The sequence below is a fragment of the Brassica napus genome, chromosome C1 (assembly GCF_020379485.1).
Source record: "Brassica napus cultivar Da-Ae chromosome C1, Da-Ae, whole genome shotgun sequence".
Taxonomy (NCBI): domain Eukaryota; kingdom Viridiplantae; phylum Streptophyta; class Magnoliopsida; order Brassicales; family Brassicaceae; genus Brassica; species Brassica napus.
In genome coordinates this window covers 50,838,727-50,853,618 of record NC_063444.1, presented here as the reverse complement: position 1 = coordinate 50,853,618, position 14,892 = coordinate 50,838,727, and the positions used below count along the sequence as shown (strand labels likewise).

Below are 14,892 nucleotides of genomic sequence, written 5' to 3'. Positions count from 1 at the left end.
TGGACACACATCCACATAAGTACGTATGAAGTTTCTATATTGGCAATAAAGTTTTTGGCAGGTGGCCCGTAGTGAGGGACCAATATTCCATAACTCTCGTGACATATTCACATACATATATAGATCATCTTTCCTCAAGTGCAACGCCTAAATTTAGAACGCGAACCAAATAGCATTAAAGCATAATTAGAGCCGGTCATAGACGAAATGAAATATATATATTTTTAGGTTAAACTAGAGTGAAGTAAAAGCCGTAAATGAGAGAAAAGAATGCAAGGCTTTGAGTAATAATTTAAAAGGGGCCATAATTAATACTTTTTTTTTTGGTAAAAGCCATAATTAATACTTAGGCCTAACATAGAACTTATATAACGTCTTAGCACAACAATCGATAAGATCAAACGAGAAAGTAAGACAAGTAGAGTCTACTAATTAGCAGACACATATCTAAACGATATAAGTGACCGATGATACAAAGTTTATTTGCTTATAAAAAGGAAGTTAAGGACATTTTGAACGGCCTTCTTTGGTCTTCCAATTGTTGTAACAAGGGCAGTTTTGCTTGTTTCCATAAGTGCCAGAAGGAACGCAAAGACATTTGCTACAACACTTAAGGCAAAAGAACATGCATGGCTTCTTGTGTGATGTTGCCGAGCAACGGTAATTACACTTCGGTCTGCAATCTGCGCGTGAAGTTTACATCCAAAACAATGCCACAACAAAATAAACACATCGTTGATATGTTCATGTTTATATATATCATATAAAATATCCAAGTCAGTAAATACTAGTACTTTAAGAGATTGTGGTTTTTTTTCTTCTTTTTTTGAAACAAGGAGATTGTGATTAATTTCAACAAAACATATCATAATTGTTGCTTGCGTATTTTTCAGCAGATTATCAGCTTGTGACTTTAGAATAAATGGTATTATCGTAATTACATAGTATTTTGTTCCTACCTTGGGGATGGAGTCTGCCACCACCACGAGAAGCCTGTCAAAGAAAGGCTTCACTTTCAATATAACCATAGAATTTCAGTTCTTGTTAAAATTAAAAGAAAAATAAACAATTCACTTCTTCTTCTTGATAAAACTAATTATTTCGAAATTGAGAGAATGTGTTTTGACAAAGTTTTATGAATATACCTGAACGAGGTTGGAGACTGACAGTAGAGAGAGCAAAGTTAAGAAGAGAAGAACATATTTAATAGAATTCGTCATTTGTATAACTTTTGGTTTTGAACTAATGATTTTTAGAACAAAGTATAGGTTAAAGATACTTATAGAGAAAATTAGTGGAAATTTGCTTTTAGGAACAATATTTGACAATCCCCGTGTTCATGCCGTGATTTTTGGGTACGATTAGGTTACTGTAGTTACTAATTATGCTACTTATTTTTTGCCCATCCGAAAAGCTTATTAAAAATAATTCCATCCTAAAATAGCAGATAAATGAATGGAACATATAATTCCTTTCGTTTTTTACTCGTGTTATTATTTTACATGACAATTTGTGCAACCTATGATTTCAGTTTGATAGATCTGAATTATGACTAAGCTAAAATTTTAAAATGATTCAACAACAATATGTATGTAAACTTAGAAGTGAACATAAAGATGAAAGAAGTCAAGTCGTGTAATAGAAACGGAAAATGCGGCGAGGTTAAGGTGAAGAATAAGATTATTTGTTTTTGAATATGTAATATTTGCGGGCCATTTTTGGCTACATATCCATCATATTTTGAACTTGCAGCAAATTATGCATGCTACCAGGAAAAATATTTAATGTTGATAGATTTAAGTTATAAATAATGTTGCATATGAATAGTTATCAAAAGAACACTACCAAACTAAAAATCTAAATGATTTAAGGAAATATATGTAAACGGTAAAGTGCAAATAAAAAGGCACTAAAGACAAGTAGTGAAATGGAAAGCGAAAAATACGGCTAAGTTAAAGGCGATAATGGTGATAAATAATACTATTTGATTTTGAATATGTGATATTTGTGGGCCATTTTTTTGTTCAAATATCTTTCATATTATTTGTTCTTTTTCTTTTTAATTTAACAACATCACTAGATTTTTGGTCAAACATCAATCATATTTTTATATTTTGGATATATAGAGCTATTAATAAAAAAAGTTAAACATAGAGTTTATGAAAATAAAAGTAAACCACCATCCACGGTTGTCATCATATCATATGACTGTGGATTTGTTAAAGAAAAACTATAGAGATCGTAGACCGTAAACTATAGATACCTTAATCTTTGTTGCATTGCATTATTTCAAAAGCTCTATAATAGCAGAATAATGAACAAGACATATAATTTTTTTAGTTTTTATTAATGTCATACTTTACATGACAATCATTTGCAGAACTTAAGATTTCCATTTTGATAGTGATAGATCTGAATTTAAAATAATCTTGCATGTAAAGCATTATATGAACACTATCAAGCTAAAAGTCTAAATGATTCAATGAAAGAAATGTAGGTATTGTGAAGTGCACAAAGAAAAGACTAAAATCAAGTAATGTAATAGATATTAAGTGGAAAACGCAGCCAAGGTTAAATGGCATGAACGGTGATAAATAATACTATTTGATTTTGAATATGTGAATTTTACGAGCTGTTTTTTTTTTCTCAGATATAATCTTATATATTATTTTCTTTAATTTATAATTTACAGGCGACAACAAAAATTCTTTAAAGGCCTTAAAAATAGACAGACCCAAAATACTAAAACGTTCACTACTACAAAATCTATCAGAAGGCCTACCAAAAATGATTTTCCCCAACTATTCCAAATAAAACGATAAAACACGGCCGTTTTCCCAACTTAGAAATTAACGAAGTAGTCATTTTAATATCATTTGTTTTTGGAATAAAAAATGTACTTTTATTTTTGGAATAAACAGAGTGTATTTTTTTATAAAAAAAACTGAGCATACAACTCTGTATTTATAAGCATTATAAATATGTTTCTCTTTTTTTTAGCCAACCTAAATAAATATGTTTCTCACAATGCAGAAATCTTATTATTTTTCAAAAGTAGAGATGCATTCATGGAGTTGTTCAAAAAAAAAAGAGATGCATTCATGGCTGTGAAGGTAAAAATATGATTCATCATCACTGTAAAAATCTTGTTAAAACACGTTTTGAAAAAAACTCTTGTTAAAAACCTTGCGTGTTTAATTAAACAAAAAAAAAACATTCGCCTAAATTAGTTAAATACAGAAAATCTAGCGTGTGTATATTATTATAATACCTATATGTATTGTCCGTACGTATCTACGAGTATAGGTATAGATAGAAGCGTGTGTATTTTTATTTCTTTCGTACTGATATGTCCACGTCAGATTCTCCTTGTACCTAGCTAGAGAGTGAGTGTGCGAGAGAGAGAATCCGAAATCGAAATCGAATCTGGATTTAAAGAGGAACTAGGGTTCTTATAGGGAGTTGGGATAGCGATAATCGAGGAAATGGTAAGTTAGGGTTTGTGTAGATCTTCGATTGAACCATGTTGAGATGCAAAATGTTGTGATTATGTGCTCGATTTGTAGTATCTTACAGCATGATTGAATCGTCTGGGTTTGTGCTCTTATTGTTCTTTTGCAGTTGGACTAAGAAGAAATCAATTTGGGAGAGACTACTTGCTCATCAGTTTTTGTTGTGTATGGTAAGATTGTTTATCTTCTTCTCTTAGCTTGTTATTATTAACGATTTGAGTTAGATTACATGAATAATCTTGCTTGGATAGTATCATGAATGTTTTAGTTGTTAGTCGATATGTGAGCAACAAAAAGTCGTTAACTTTTCATGTAAAGCTGCTTCCTTTTTATTGATTACATTCTCTCTTTTGTTATTCATGAAGGCTGATAGAAGAGATGGGAATCGTTACATTGGTCTGACAGGTCGTTATAAATTGGAGTCTGGAACTTGTAATGTCTGCTCTGCTCCTTGTTCGTCTTGTGTGCATCGTAATGCGGGTTCAGTGTCAGAAGAGTCTTCGGGTGAAAACTCCCATGGTGTAGTGGCGAGCCAGTGTTCTTTCAACGAGGGAGATCTATTGCGTTCTTCTCGCCTTAATCTTGTTCATGATACTTCCTCTGAGCATTCTGAGAGTCAAGAAGTTGTAAGGTCTTCTAATCATCAAGTCAAGAAAAGTGTTTTAGTTGAAAGCTCTACGCACTCAGAAATTGGGATGGTTGGGGAATCGGGAGAGAATATTGTCTTAAATAAGGGAGAGGAACCAAACACATTAGCTATGTCTGAGTGTGAGAGTGCTGATTCTGAACCGCAGGAAGTTGATGTAAGTAATGCTCTTTTGTTGCAATATTTTACTTTCATCTCGCAGTTATAGAAATCTCAAGTGAAAATGTTGTCTTTGGTGTTGAGCAGGTGAAAATTTGTGACACTTGTGGAGATGCGGGCCGTGAGGATTTGCTTGCTATCTGCAGCAGATGCAGTGATGGTGCAGAACACACGTAAGCCTGTTTCAGTTAGTTCTTTTTGGAGTTTGAATATCATATTGTTAATAGCGCAGCGCTTTATTTGCTAGTGATATAGTTGCGTTTTCTTACTTTTAGCTATTGCATGCGAGTAATGCTTAAAAAAGTTCCAGCGGGTGATTGGCTTTGTGAAGAATGCAAGTTTGCTGAGCAAGCAGAAAAGCAGAAGCGAGACAAAGGTGAATAATTTACCATGCATGTAGTGAATTAGCGGAACTTGTCTTTCTCCTTTTTATCTAATGAATTTGAGTTGAAACATGCAGAATCTAAGAGAAAGCAAGAAAGTGAGGCAAATTTGAATACACAGAGCTCCAGCAAAAGGCCCATAGATAGACCTGAGGCAGCTCCAGATGCTAAAAGACAAGCATTTGAGGCTCCAACAGGTTCACCAAAAAAACCTGTTCTCCCCAGGTTGCCCACTTTTTCCCGGGAAACATCATTTAAGCGCTTAGAGAAGACAACGAGAAAGCTAGCTCATCACTCATCTTTCAATAGCCACTCCAGTGATGACACAGAAAGCACACGATCCACTGACTCACAGGTCCAATCTCCTAAAGGTAGGATATATGATGTTGAAAAAAACTCTCAAACGCAGTTCTTCCTTGTTCTTGATTATTCTTTTTCAGGTAGTATAATATTACCTTGTTAACAGCTTGTGCAGGCTCCCTTTTTAAGTCCAAGTCGTTTAATTCTTCGAGCTCTAGACCAAAAGTGAGACCAGTGGATGATGTTATGCCTAAGGAGGGGCTTTCTAGAAAATTAGGTAGATCAATGTCAACTAGATGTATAGACGTAGGGAGCTCTGGTTGCAATGACTCAAGAGTACAAGGTTCAAAGCAACTGAAAGATCGGAGTACAGAAGCATCCGGAGTCGATCAGAAGCTAATCTCACGTGGCAATTCGTCCAGTTCCTATGCAAATAGTGCACGTGATTTGAAGAGTTTGCAGTCTGATGGTAAAGAAGGTAGCTTGACAAAGAAAGCCAGACATCTAAGTCGAAACCGCCTGGAAGATATAGTTGCTTCTGGTACATTTTCATCTTACTGCTATATGCTTTTTGTTCTGCTAGTGAACTATCTCCGCATTTAAAGATATCATGATTGACACCTCGAGATTTGTTTCTCACATATGCAGTGGGGGATACACATACGAATGAAAATAGCAAAGACGCTGTTGGTAGTCGCCGAAGGTCATCTTTAAAAGACCTGTCATCTCAAAAAATTCAGACAGCCGAACCTGCTGAGACTTCATGTTCCTCTGGAAGCAATCTCTCTACCACGCGAAACATTAGCGAGGATGTTAATAAAGGCAATAGGTTGCGAGCAGCGGTCGATGCTGCTCTCCGAAAAAAGCCTAGTTTCGGGAAGAACCGTGGTTTGGAGCAGTCTGATTTGCCGTCAGTGTCTAATGTGGATTCTAGTTGCGATAGGGCTCTTCAAAATTTTCCCTCGAAGGTGCTGAGAGATTGGCCTGTGGGATTGCAAGGAGGGCAGGAGATTGCAGTAAATAGAAAACAGTCTACACTCGCTGGTGCTGATGCAATGGCTGCTCCTCAATCTCTAGAGCCTGCAGTTCATTTACATTCGGTAAAGCCGGTTATTAGAGATTTGCCTGTGGGATTGCAAAGAGGGCATCCAAATTTAAATACCGACAAGCAGACGATTGTAGTAAATAGAAAACAGTCTACACTGGCTGGTACTGATGCAATTGCTGCTCCTCAATCTGTAGAGCCTGTAGTTCATTTACATTCTGTAAAGCCGGTCATGAGAGATCTGCCGGTGGGATTGCAAGGAGGGCATCCAAATTTACTGACAGACAAGCAGGCGATTGCAGTAAATAGAAAACAGTCTGCACTCACTGGTGCTGATGCAATGGCTGCTCCTCAATCTGTAGAGCCTGCAGTTCATTTACATTCTGTAAAGCCGGTCATTAGAGATTTTCCTGTGGGTTTGCAAAGAGGGCATCCAAATTTACAGACAGACAAGCAGACGATTGCAGTAAATAGAAAGCAGTTTCCACTCGCTAGTGCTGATGCAATGGCTGCTTCTCAATCTGTAGAGCCTACGGTTCATTTTCATTCTGTAAAGCCTGTCATGAGTGATTTGCCTGGGGTTGACCCATCTGTTCTGTCGACAACCTCAGCCATCCCAGAGCCTGAATACATTTGGCAGTATGGTTTTCATTCCTTTTCGTGAAGATCTCTGTTTTGGTTTTATTGTTTTTGTTGATAAACATTATTTTTCCTTTGACCAGAGGGGAGATGGAGGTGCGGAAAAGCAGAAATCTATCGGCAATGCATTGTGGAATGCAAGCGTATCTATCAACATTAGCATCACCTAAGGTTGCTGAAGTGGTGAACCAGTTTCCAGTAAAAGTGACCTTGAATGAAGTACCCAGGCTAAGTACATGGCCTTCGCAGTTTCAAGATATAGGTGCTAAGGAAGGCCATGTGGCTCTTTTCTTCTTTGCCAAGGACATCGTGAGGTGAATTCAGATCATATGTTTATTCATGTTTTAGTTTCTTCAATGCTTTATATCCTAACGTAATTGTTGCCTGTTACGCACAGTTATGAGAGAAGTTACAAGCCCCTAGTAGATAACATGATCCAGAAAGATTTAGCTCTAAAAGGAAGCCTCAAGGGTGTTGAGCTTTTGATTTTTGCCTCCAATCAGCTTCCTCGGAACTGTCAGCGTAAGAACTCTTTACATCATGAACATACATTTGTTGCAAGTTTCACTGTTCTCAGTAGGGTTGAACTTCTGTATTAAGTGCTTAGAGGTGCTATATCCTTGGCGTTTACAGGTTGGAACATGTTCTTTTTCCTTTGGGGTGTATTTCGAGGAAAAAACAAGAAATGTTCTGATCCACTCAAGAACAAACCTCTTCCGGCGTCTAATGTTTTGCCAAATATGGGGAGAGTGTTTTCTACACGTGAGGGCTTTTACAATGAAAATCCAAGCAACAGAGAGTCCTTGCAATCGTGCATGAAGGTTGGTTATTCTAGTCCTCTAATTCACACCTGCCATCTGTCTCTCGTTCTCTATCACACCTCTAGTTATACGGTTCGTTTCTGAATCACGTATGCCGTTTGTTTTTATGCTCTAGTTATGTAAATATCTTGCTCGTTATCTATTTTAGTTATTAAGAGTGTTCAGGACCGTTTTGGACAGTTGCTAGGTTTATCTAAATAGTGTGCACATATTTGATGGATTCATGGGTTTGAACAGGAGGAGAATGCTAAAGAGGGTGAAGCGGGCGGTGGAGATAGTGGAGCGGTGGAAGAAACTGAGGAAGGAGAGATAGGTTCTTGCCCACAGTTGAAGGATGAGAAGATTTCAGGTAACAATAAGGGTTTGCTTTCGGCTGTAATGAGGTCAGGAAACAGAACAAACTTTTAGTTGTGTTCATGAATTGTTTGTTATTGGAATTGACAGGGCCTAGGAGAGTAAATTCATCTGACGTGAACCATAATGTGGACATGGATGATCTGAATAGTGAAGGACCAGCGAATAAAAAGCTGAAGACAGGCACAGGAGTAGAAACCGAATGTAACATATTTAGGAGGGATACATCTGGTCCCCGTCCCCGTGAGGAGGAAAATGTGATCAAGAAGAACCCAGTTGCAACGGAAAGGATCGTGTTCCCTTTGGATTTGAATGATGGAAAGGAAGAGGATACTGTAATGGTAGACAATAATCCAAGAGCACTAGGCGATGACAAGAACAAACAAAGACCACTCGGTATGGTCCCAAATCTTGAGCTGGCTCTAGGAGAGGATGAAACTACTACAACCACAGGAGTCCTTTTGCCCTTCATGGCTGGACCTAGCGCCAGTGAAAAACATAGAAGTAGCAATAGCCAGAAGGCAGAAGAAGAGAATGCAGCTTCTCTCTCACTATCCTTGTCCTTCTCATCCTTGGAGAAGGAACAACAACAACAACAAAGACAACAGCAGAATCAGAGACGAGTATCTGGATGGGAACAAAAGAAGCAGAATGTGAATACTCCTATGTTTCTCTTCAGAGACTTCCCTGACAAATCCTCATAGGGTTCTTACTTGTTAGGGGATGACGATATCAGCAAGAGAGTATATGCAGTAGCTTTGGATTATCTGTTCATATAAAAAAAAAAACAGGAAACTTATATTTTAGTTTGGCTTTTGGTTTCCTGAAGAAGACTTGACCAAACCAGGACTCGCAGCAGCTTTGTACAATGAAGGCGATGGGCAAAAGACAGATGAGAAGATGTCGGTTTTGTAAACTGATCTGCTTAAACCTAAAGTGTGTGTTTATATATGTTTTTAGCTTCTCTGTTTTACTCATGTTCGTTATAGATATAGCAAATAAGCGAGTAGCTGACAAGTTTATTCATACATTCATAGTCTTCAGAATCTGATGCCTAAGTGGAATCACTTGCAAGTACAGAAGAAAGGGTAATCAGAAATGATGTTTAAATAGATCAAGTGAAATCAGAAATGATGTTTAAATGACTGTGTGAATGTTCTGTGGATTAACCAAAAGTGAAATCAAACCGTAAACCGGATTGGTCAAACTCGGATTAACCAGTTGCCTCTTCATGCAATCGGCTATCTCTCTTCAATCAATCAACGTTAAAAAGTATCTTCTTCTCGGCCTAAACTTCTTCCCAATGTTTTAATACCCGACCCCAGACCCCGGGAACCGGACGACTTACCAAATCGCTAGGTTAGCGGATTGACCGTGGTGAACCACGGATTAATAAATGAATTAATTTTATTATATAATAATATATTAGCTATGAAAAAATATATAAAATAAAGTTTCATATTTCCTAAATGTTTTTTAAAACATAAAATAATAGCTTGGATATGTATATATTTCATGTTTAAAAATATTTAGATAAATACTTAACTTTAGTTTCTATATTTTTATTTCATTTGACATACACAATATAAAAAAAATAGTTTAGACTATTTAAATTTTTCTGTAACAAGGTAAGAATTATGACATCTAAAAAACAAGACATAAAATTCATAAATATTTAAATGTCTAATATGAATAATAAATTAAACTTCAAATTCAAAATAAACAAAAATAAAATATTATTGTAATAAATAGTCAATAACGGAAATAAACTAACACCAAATCACATCAACTAATTTTGGTTCTGTTGATGACAAAAAAGAATCACAAATATAAAACTCAAAAGAGAAAACCTAACTTTTTTTTCAGCACCTAACTTCTTAATTGGAAACTTAGAATATAAAACATAATTAAAAAAGTAAATGTTATTTAAACAACCGATATCGAGTTCCAGAGTTTAGTGGGGTTTTGCGGGTTTTTGCAGATTTCTAAATATTAAATTTTTCACAAAATCCAAACCATATTTTTTTGGGGTCACCAGGTTTACCGGTTCAACCGTAAATCTGGGTCGGGTTTCAAAATACTGATTCTTCCTAATAGCAAAAAGAAAGAAAATAAACCGAACAAAAATAATCAAAGCAAAACCATAGATTCGATTGATATTTTGCTGCTGAAATTGTACCTTTTTACAACGGTTAAAAATAATAAATTATTTTGGTCCCACTTTAGCAAATTTCTTTGGTCCACTAAAAGCAAATTCAATAAAAATAAATATATTTTACTCCAACGGCTAGTATTTATCGGAATGTGGGATTGATATTTATTATACTCCAACGGTTTAGAACCGAGAGTGTGTTTTGGAGACTACATTATTTATAAATAGTGGCACTGAGAGTGTGTTTTGGAGAAAGGAAACCGAGAGTGTTCCAGAAAAGGAAATTGGGATCTATTTATATTTGTTTCTTCTTCTTCTTTGGATTATATTTCTCCAATTACTTGCTGGTAGTAAAGATGTAGCTGGTTTGAAGTACACCGCTATCTTACTTCCAATGTTTGAAGTAAGTGGTTTGTCATGGTGTTTTGTCTTTCACGACAACCACTGTTTTATTTTTCTATCTTTCTTTTTCACCTACCTACTGGTATGGTTTTTTTCTTTTGTCTTGGAAACTTTGTTGCTCTACTGCCTTTATGGCTTAATAACATTCCGCGTTAAAAGAAAAAAAGATAGACAGTGCGTTAAGTTCTTAGAGAAGGGTTCGTACGGATCCGTCTATCTGTTCAGTTCAGTGTTGTACACAGCAGTGAAGGCCTAACTCCATCCCATGGAAACAGCGTCTACACACGGGCACGCTTCTGTCTGATTTCATGCACAGAAGAACATTGTCTGATTATGCTCACCAGACGACGAGTCACTGGCGGCGTCATCAGCGTCACGTCACGGCAATTGTTTTTCTCCATCGATAACTGATTCGCAAGGTATGAAATTCTTTACTAACTGTTAGCTTAATAGAAGGAAAAAAAAAACATATTTTGTAAGGTATATAAGATAAAAGTTTTTGTTTTGGTCAAAACATTATTTTCACTTAACTTATTTAAAAAAAAAACTTTTAAACTTTGAGAGGGAAAACTCTATATTACTTTAATCGATATTGAAAACTTAATGTGTAATTTGTCAAAACAAATAAAAATATTACATCCTGTCTTAATTGATCGTTAGAGATTGTATGATTCTTTTGTTAACACTTATGATCATTTAGTTCTCATAATCAATCTAGTAATAAAACAGTTTTCCCTCTCTCTGGTATTTCCAAATTTTCTAAAAAAACTCAATGCCTCACTTGCTTTTTTGGTTTGTTTTTATTTCCTGTGATTCTTTTGCTTGTTTATTTTCTTCCATGTGTTCGTTGCTTTGATATTGGACCTGGTGGAGGGGATGAGAAGTCTGATTTGTTAGGAGATAGAGAAGACCATCTGATCCCATCTGCTTCCCAGGGTGAATCAACCGTCTTCTTCAACAAGATGTAAGCTAAACAATGCTTATTTAAAATTATAGTTACATGTTTCTGAAGATTTGTTTGGTTCGTTTTGGCAGGAAAGGTGACGTGACTATTACTGCTATCTTGAAGAATTCAAATCAGGACTCAGGAGATGAGGGGAAAGAGGCTGTGTTCAGTCTTTAAAAGCCTATGAGGTGTGTTCTATCTATACATATTAGTCTTTATTGATCACTGGATATTCTCTATTTTCGTTGCTTTGCTTATCAGTTTTTTTTCCTTTACAAATTGCTACCACTTCTTGCTGAGACTAAAATAATAGAATGAAATATTTTTCCACCGTGAGGTATTTCAAAAAATTTACAATAGGTAACAATAATAAATTATTTTGGTCCACTATAAAAAATTAAATGATTTTGTTAGGTCTTTTGGTTTCCCGAAGAAGACTCAACCAAACCAGGACACGCAACAACTCTGTACATATGAAGACGAAGCGCACTAAACAGATGAGAAGAACTGAAGAAGTCGGTTTTGTAGACTGATATGCTTAAACATAAAGTGTGTGTTTATGTCTATCTTTAGCTCTCTCTTACTCATGTTCGTTATATATATATATATATACCATATCAGCAAGCAGCTGAAAAGTTTATTCATATATTTAAAGTTTTCAGATTTTGATGTCGAAGTCGAATCACTTGCAAGTTTAGAAGAAAGGGTACGAAATCAAGTGAAATAAGAAATGATGTTTATTTAAATGAGTGAAGGGATATGTTCTGTGGATACACCAAAGTTGAAATCAAACCGTAAACCGGATTGGTCACACTTGGTATAACCGATTCTTCATGCAATCGGCTAGCTATCTTCTTCAATCAACGTTACACGGTTACACCTAACAAATAAAAGCTACACTTCTTCCTAATCACAAAAAGAAAGAAAATAAACTGAAAAAAAAATCAAAGCGAAACCACAGATTCGATTGATATTTTGCTGCTGAAATTCCATTATTTTCTGGAGAAAAATAAAAGATTTCAGTATTTTCTCTGCCATTAGTTTGATTTTTCCGAGGAAACAAATAAGAAAAAGAAAAATCTGCAGTCCTTTTTACTCATTTATTGCTGTTTATTTTCTTTAATTAGATGATGTATGAAGAGATTGTTCCTGTGTTCGTCTCTGCATCAGATGGAAGATAACAATTCTCCCAAGGTACAAACTAACTTTTTTTGTTTGATTTGGCTATAGTTGTTTCTGTTATTCAATCTTGATTGTCATATAAACTATATATTTCTGAAAAAAATTGGAATGGTGAGGAGCGAAACGAAATGAAATTCATAGATGATTCGTTGTTGTTATAGAATATATCGTTTTTTTTTTACTATTCTCTTGAGTGAAAAGTTCAGATAGTTCTTGTTTGCTGGAAAATATGAGTGATCACTAATATGAATTTGATTTACTCTGATTTTTTTGGGAAGAAGGATTACTATAAGATTCTGGAAGTTGATTATGATGCAACTGAGGAGATGCTCAAACTGAGTTATCGGAAGCTTGCTTTGGTTAGTAATTATAAACTCAAATTTGTTCATTTTGGTTTAGCTCTCAAGTTTGATTAGTAAAGTGTTTTGAGATTCTTGCCATAGTGCAGAAGTGGCATCCTGATAAGCACAATGGTGATACTATGGCTACTTCAAAGTTTCAGGAGATCAATGAAGCTTATAACGGTATACTCATTTTCATATATATATATATAAGTTCACTTCGATTGCTTTGTCTTTGGATCACTTGTTCAATGGATGAAATTTCTTTTGAAATAAAACTTAAAAATAAAATATAATTTTTCAAATCTTAAGGTTGAAAAGGGGTTAGTACATCAATATATTAATGTAATTTGCTTTGTTCCCTTATTCCTTGCAGTGCTAATGGATCCTGATTTACGTTTTGAGTATGATTTAACCGGAATATACGAGATTCACAAGTATACTTTGCGGGTATGAAATGTTTGTTACATTTTAAGTTACCCAATATCTGTTTGGATGCTTTGGCATTATTAGTAATGTTGAGATATGTCTGATTTGTTGATATTAACGCAGGAGTATCTGGCTAGGTTTAAGGGAATGATACTCACTTGCAATGGACTAGGCATCAGTCACTCCTCATCACCATGGTACGTACCTCTCTTTAGCTCAAAACATTTTTCTCTGTTTGCTTAACCCGTCTTCATCCAGACCAAACACCTTGAAATATGCAGGACACAACAATTGGCGGAAGGCAATATCACTACAGATGAGCAAGGTTTCGATCTGGTTTACTCCTTTTTTCCTATACACTCGTTAACTTTATCACCAATCAATATAGCTTGATGCAATTCTTTCTCACTTCTTACGTTTTCTTTAACAGGCTTCTGTACTGAAACTGAAACTGAAACTGAAACAGAGCTTAAGTAACATTTGATCTTGAAACTCAAATGGCATTATCATTCGGTCTTCCACAAATTTTGATCAGGAGCTGTAATACAGAGGTGTATGCTTTTTATGTCTACCCCCATTCGACGATATAACAGCTTTTTCAGGATGTTTATGTTTTAGAAATATGATGGTATTACACAATAAGAAGAAAACATTGTGTCTAGTCAATGCTTAACCTTCATAGATTTTGTGAGTTAGGCCTTTACTCTGTGTTTGTATTATATGGGTTATACTCAGTGAAGACTTCAATCTTCGGATATTTTTATTATACAAGCATATTTACTCAAATGAATAAACTAAACTAATGGAAATTAAGATTATATGTATTGTGAAACATCATTTTATCATCATAAAATGAAAAGAGCATAGTATATTAATGGTTTCGGAAAAAGAATAGCAGAGTGAAATTATCTAATCACTAAACAAAAGGTTAAAAGGTTTCTAAAGCAACTTTTAGTGTTCATTGTCATTTCGTCCATTGAATGTGCACTAAAGTTTTCAGTAAGTCATGCTTTGTATCCACCGTTGAATATGCTTCACAGTTCACCATCACAATGTTGTTTTTCCCTTTTTTACTTGTTTTTCCATTGTGGTTTTACATGAAAATAATTACATGCAAGAAACCTTTATCTTTCACAAAAGAATAATTCTTTATCATATTTTTATATGCTTTCTTGATTGAATGGTAGATGAATCAGATGCTGTCAGGTTACTTTAATGGAACAGGTTGCGTTCTGTTTAAAAAGTTGCTAGGAAAGGCACTTTTGATTTACTTTTTTTTTCTCCGCTGTATAATATAATATAAAGTTAAAAACAAAATATCTCAGGTTTCAGGTAAAAAGAAGTACGGTGCAATCGTACTGCAGCCACGGAACAAAAGTCCAAATTACCTTTAGCTTTTATTGTGTTAAGTGTGTTGTCCATTACTCCATTGTTTAATCATTTTCATCTCTTCGTCTTTGCTTTATCAATCAAACCAAGTATTTTCGTGCCTTTTCTTCTTTCATTATCTGAGTATACAAGTTTTATATCCAACATTCAAATAACCATCTACGGATTACTAAAATCAAGATAACCCAGAAA

General features: G+C 35.1%; 3 protein-coding genes across 7 annotated transcripts; 2 read left to right on the top strand and 1 right to left on the bottom strand.

Annotated features, from left to right (window-relative positions):
• Positions 1 to 285: 285 nt before the first annotated feature.
• On the bottom strand, positions 286 to 1,282 carry LOC106385441 (gibberellin-regulated protein 5-like). The gene is made up of 3 exons (XM_013825357.3): positions 1,146 to 1,282; positions 960 to 993; positions 286 to 683 (listed from the first exon to the last, which is right to left on the bottom strand). The coding sequence occupies exons 1-3, from the start codon at positions 1,218 to 1,220 to the stop codon at positions 502 to 504; spliced, it is 291 nt and encodes a 96-aa protein (XP_013680811.1). The 5' UTR covers positions 1,221 to 1,282; the 3' UTR covers positions 286 to 501.
• Positions 1,283 to 3,302: 2,020 nt separating this feature from the next.
• On the top strand, positions 3,303 to 8,889 carry LOC106423786. Of its 2 annotated transcripts, none has more exons than XM_048746016.1 (13): positions 3,303 to 3,488; positions 3,622 to 3,682; positions 3,878 to 4,315; positions 4,405 to 4,490; positions 4,593 to 4,693; positions 4,778 to 5,071; positions 5,167 to 5,541; positions 5,649 to 6,684; positions 6,768 to 6,998; positions 7,082 to 7,206; positions 7,318 to 7,505; positions 7,743 to 7,854; positions 7,950 to 8,889. In XM_048746016.1, exons 2-13 carry the CDS (start codon positions 3,680 to 3,682, stop codon positions 8,561 to 8,563), a joined length of 3,603 nt encoding a protein of 1,200 aa, XP_048601973.1. In that variant the 5' UTR covers positions 3,303 to 3,488; positions 3,622 to 3,679; the 3' UTR covers positions 8,564 to 8,889. The 2 variants fall into 2 exon arrangements, with proteins under 2 accessions (XP_048601973.1, XP_048601974.1); XM_048746017.1 differs by having other exon boundaries at positions 3,333 to 3,488; positions 3,918 to 4,315.
• A 1,360-nt stretch (positions 8,890 to 10,249) lies between these two features.
• LOC125580820 (dnaJ homolog shv-like) lies at positions 10,250 to 14,068 on the top strand. 4 transcript variants are annotated; one of them, XM_048746026.1, is made up of 10 exons: positions 10,250 to 11,377; positions 11,449 to 11,547; positions 11,774 to 12,381; positions 12,487 to 12,553; positions 12,820 to 12,900; positions 12,990 to 13,065; positions 13,259 to 13,332; positions 13,435 to 13,508; positions 13,593 to 13,647; positions 13,742 to 14,068. In XM_048746026.1, the coding sequence occupies exons 4-10, from the start codon at positions 12,494 to 12,496 to the stop codon at positions 13,793 to 13,795; spliced, it is 474 nt and encodes a 157-aa protein (XP_048601983.1). In that variant the 5' UTR covers positions 10,250 to 11,377; positions 11,449 to 11,547; positions 11,774 to 12,381; positions 12,487 to 12,493; the 3' UTR covers positions 13,796 to 14,068. The 4 variants fall into 4 exon arrangements, with proteins under 4 accessions (XP_048601983.1, XP_048601985.1, XP_048601984.1 ...); XM_048746027.1 differs by having other exon boundaries at positions 10,254 to 11,377; positions 12,823 to 12,900; XM_048746029.1 differs by having other exon boundaries at positions 10,255 to 11,377; positions 12,823 to 12,900; positions 13,593 to 13,636.
• The last annotated feature ends 824 nt before the right edge of the window (positions 14,069 to 14,892 follow it).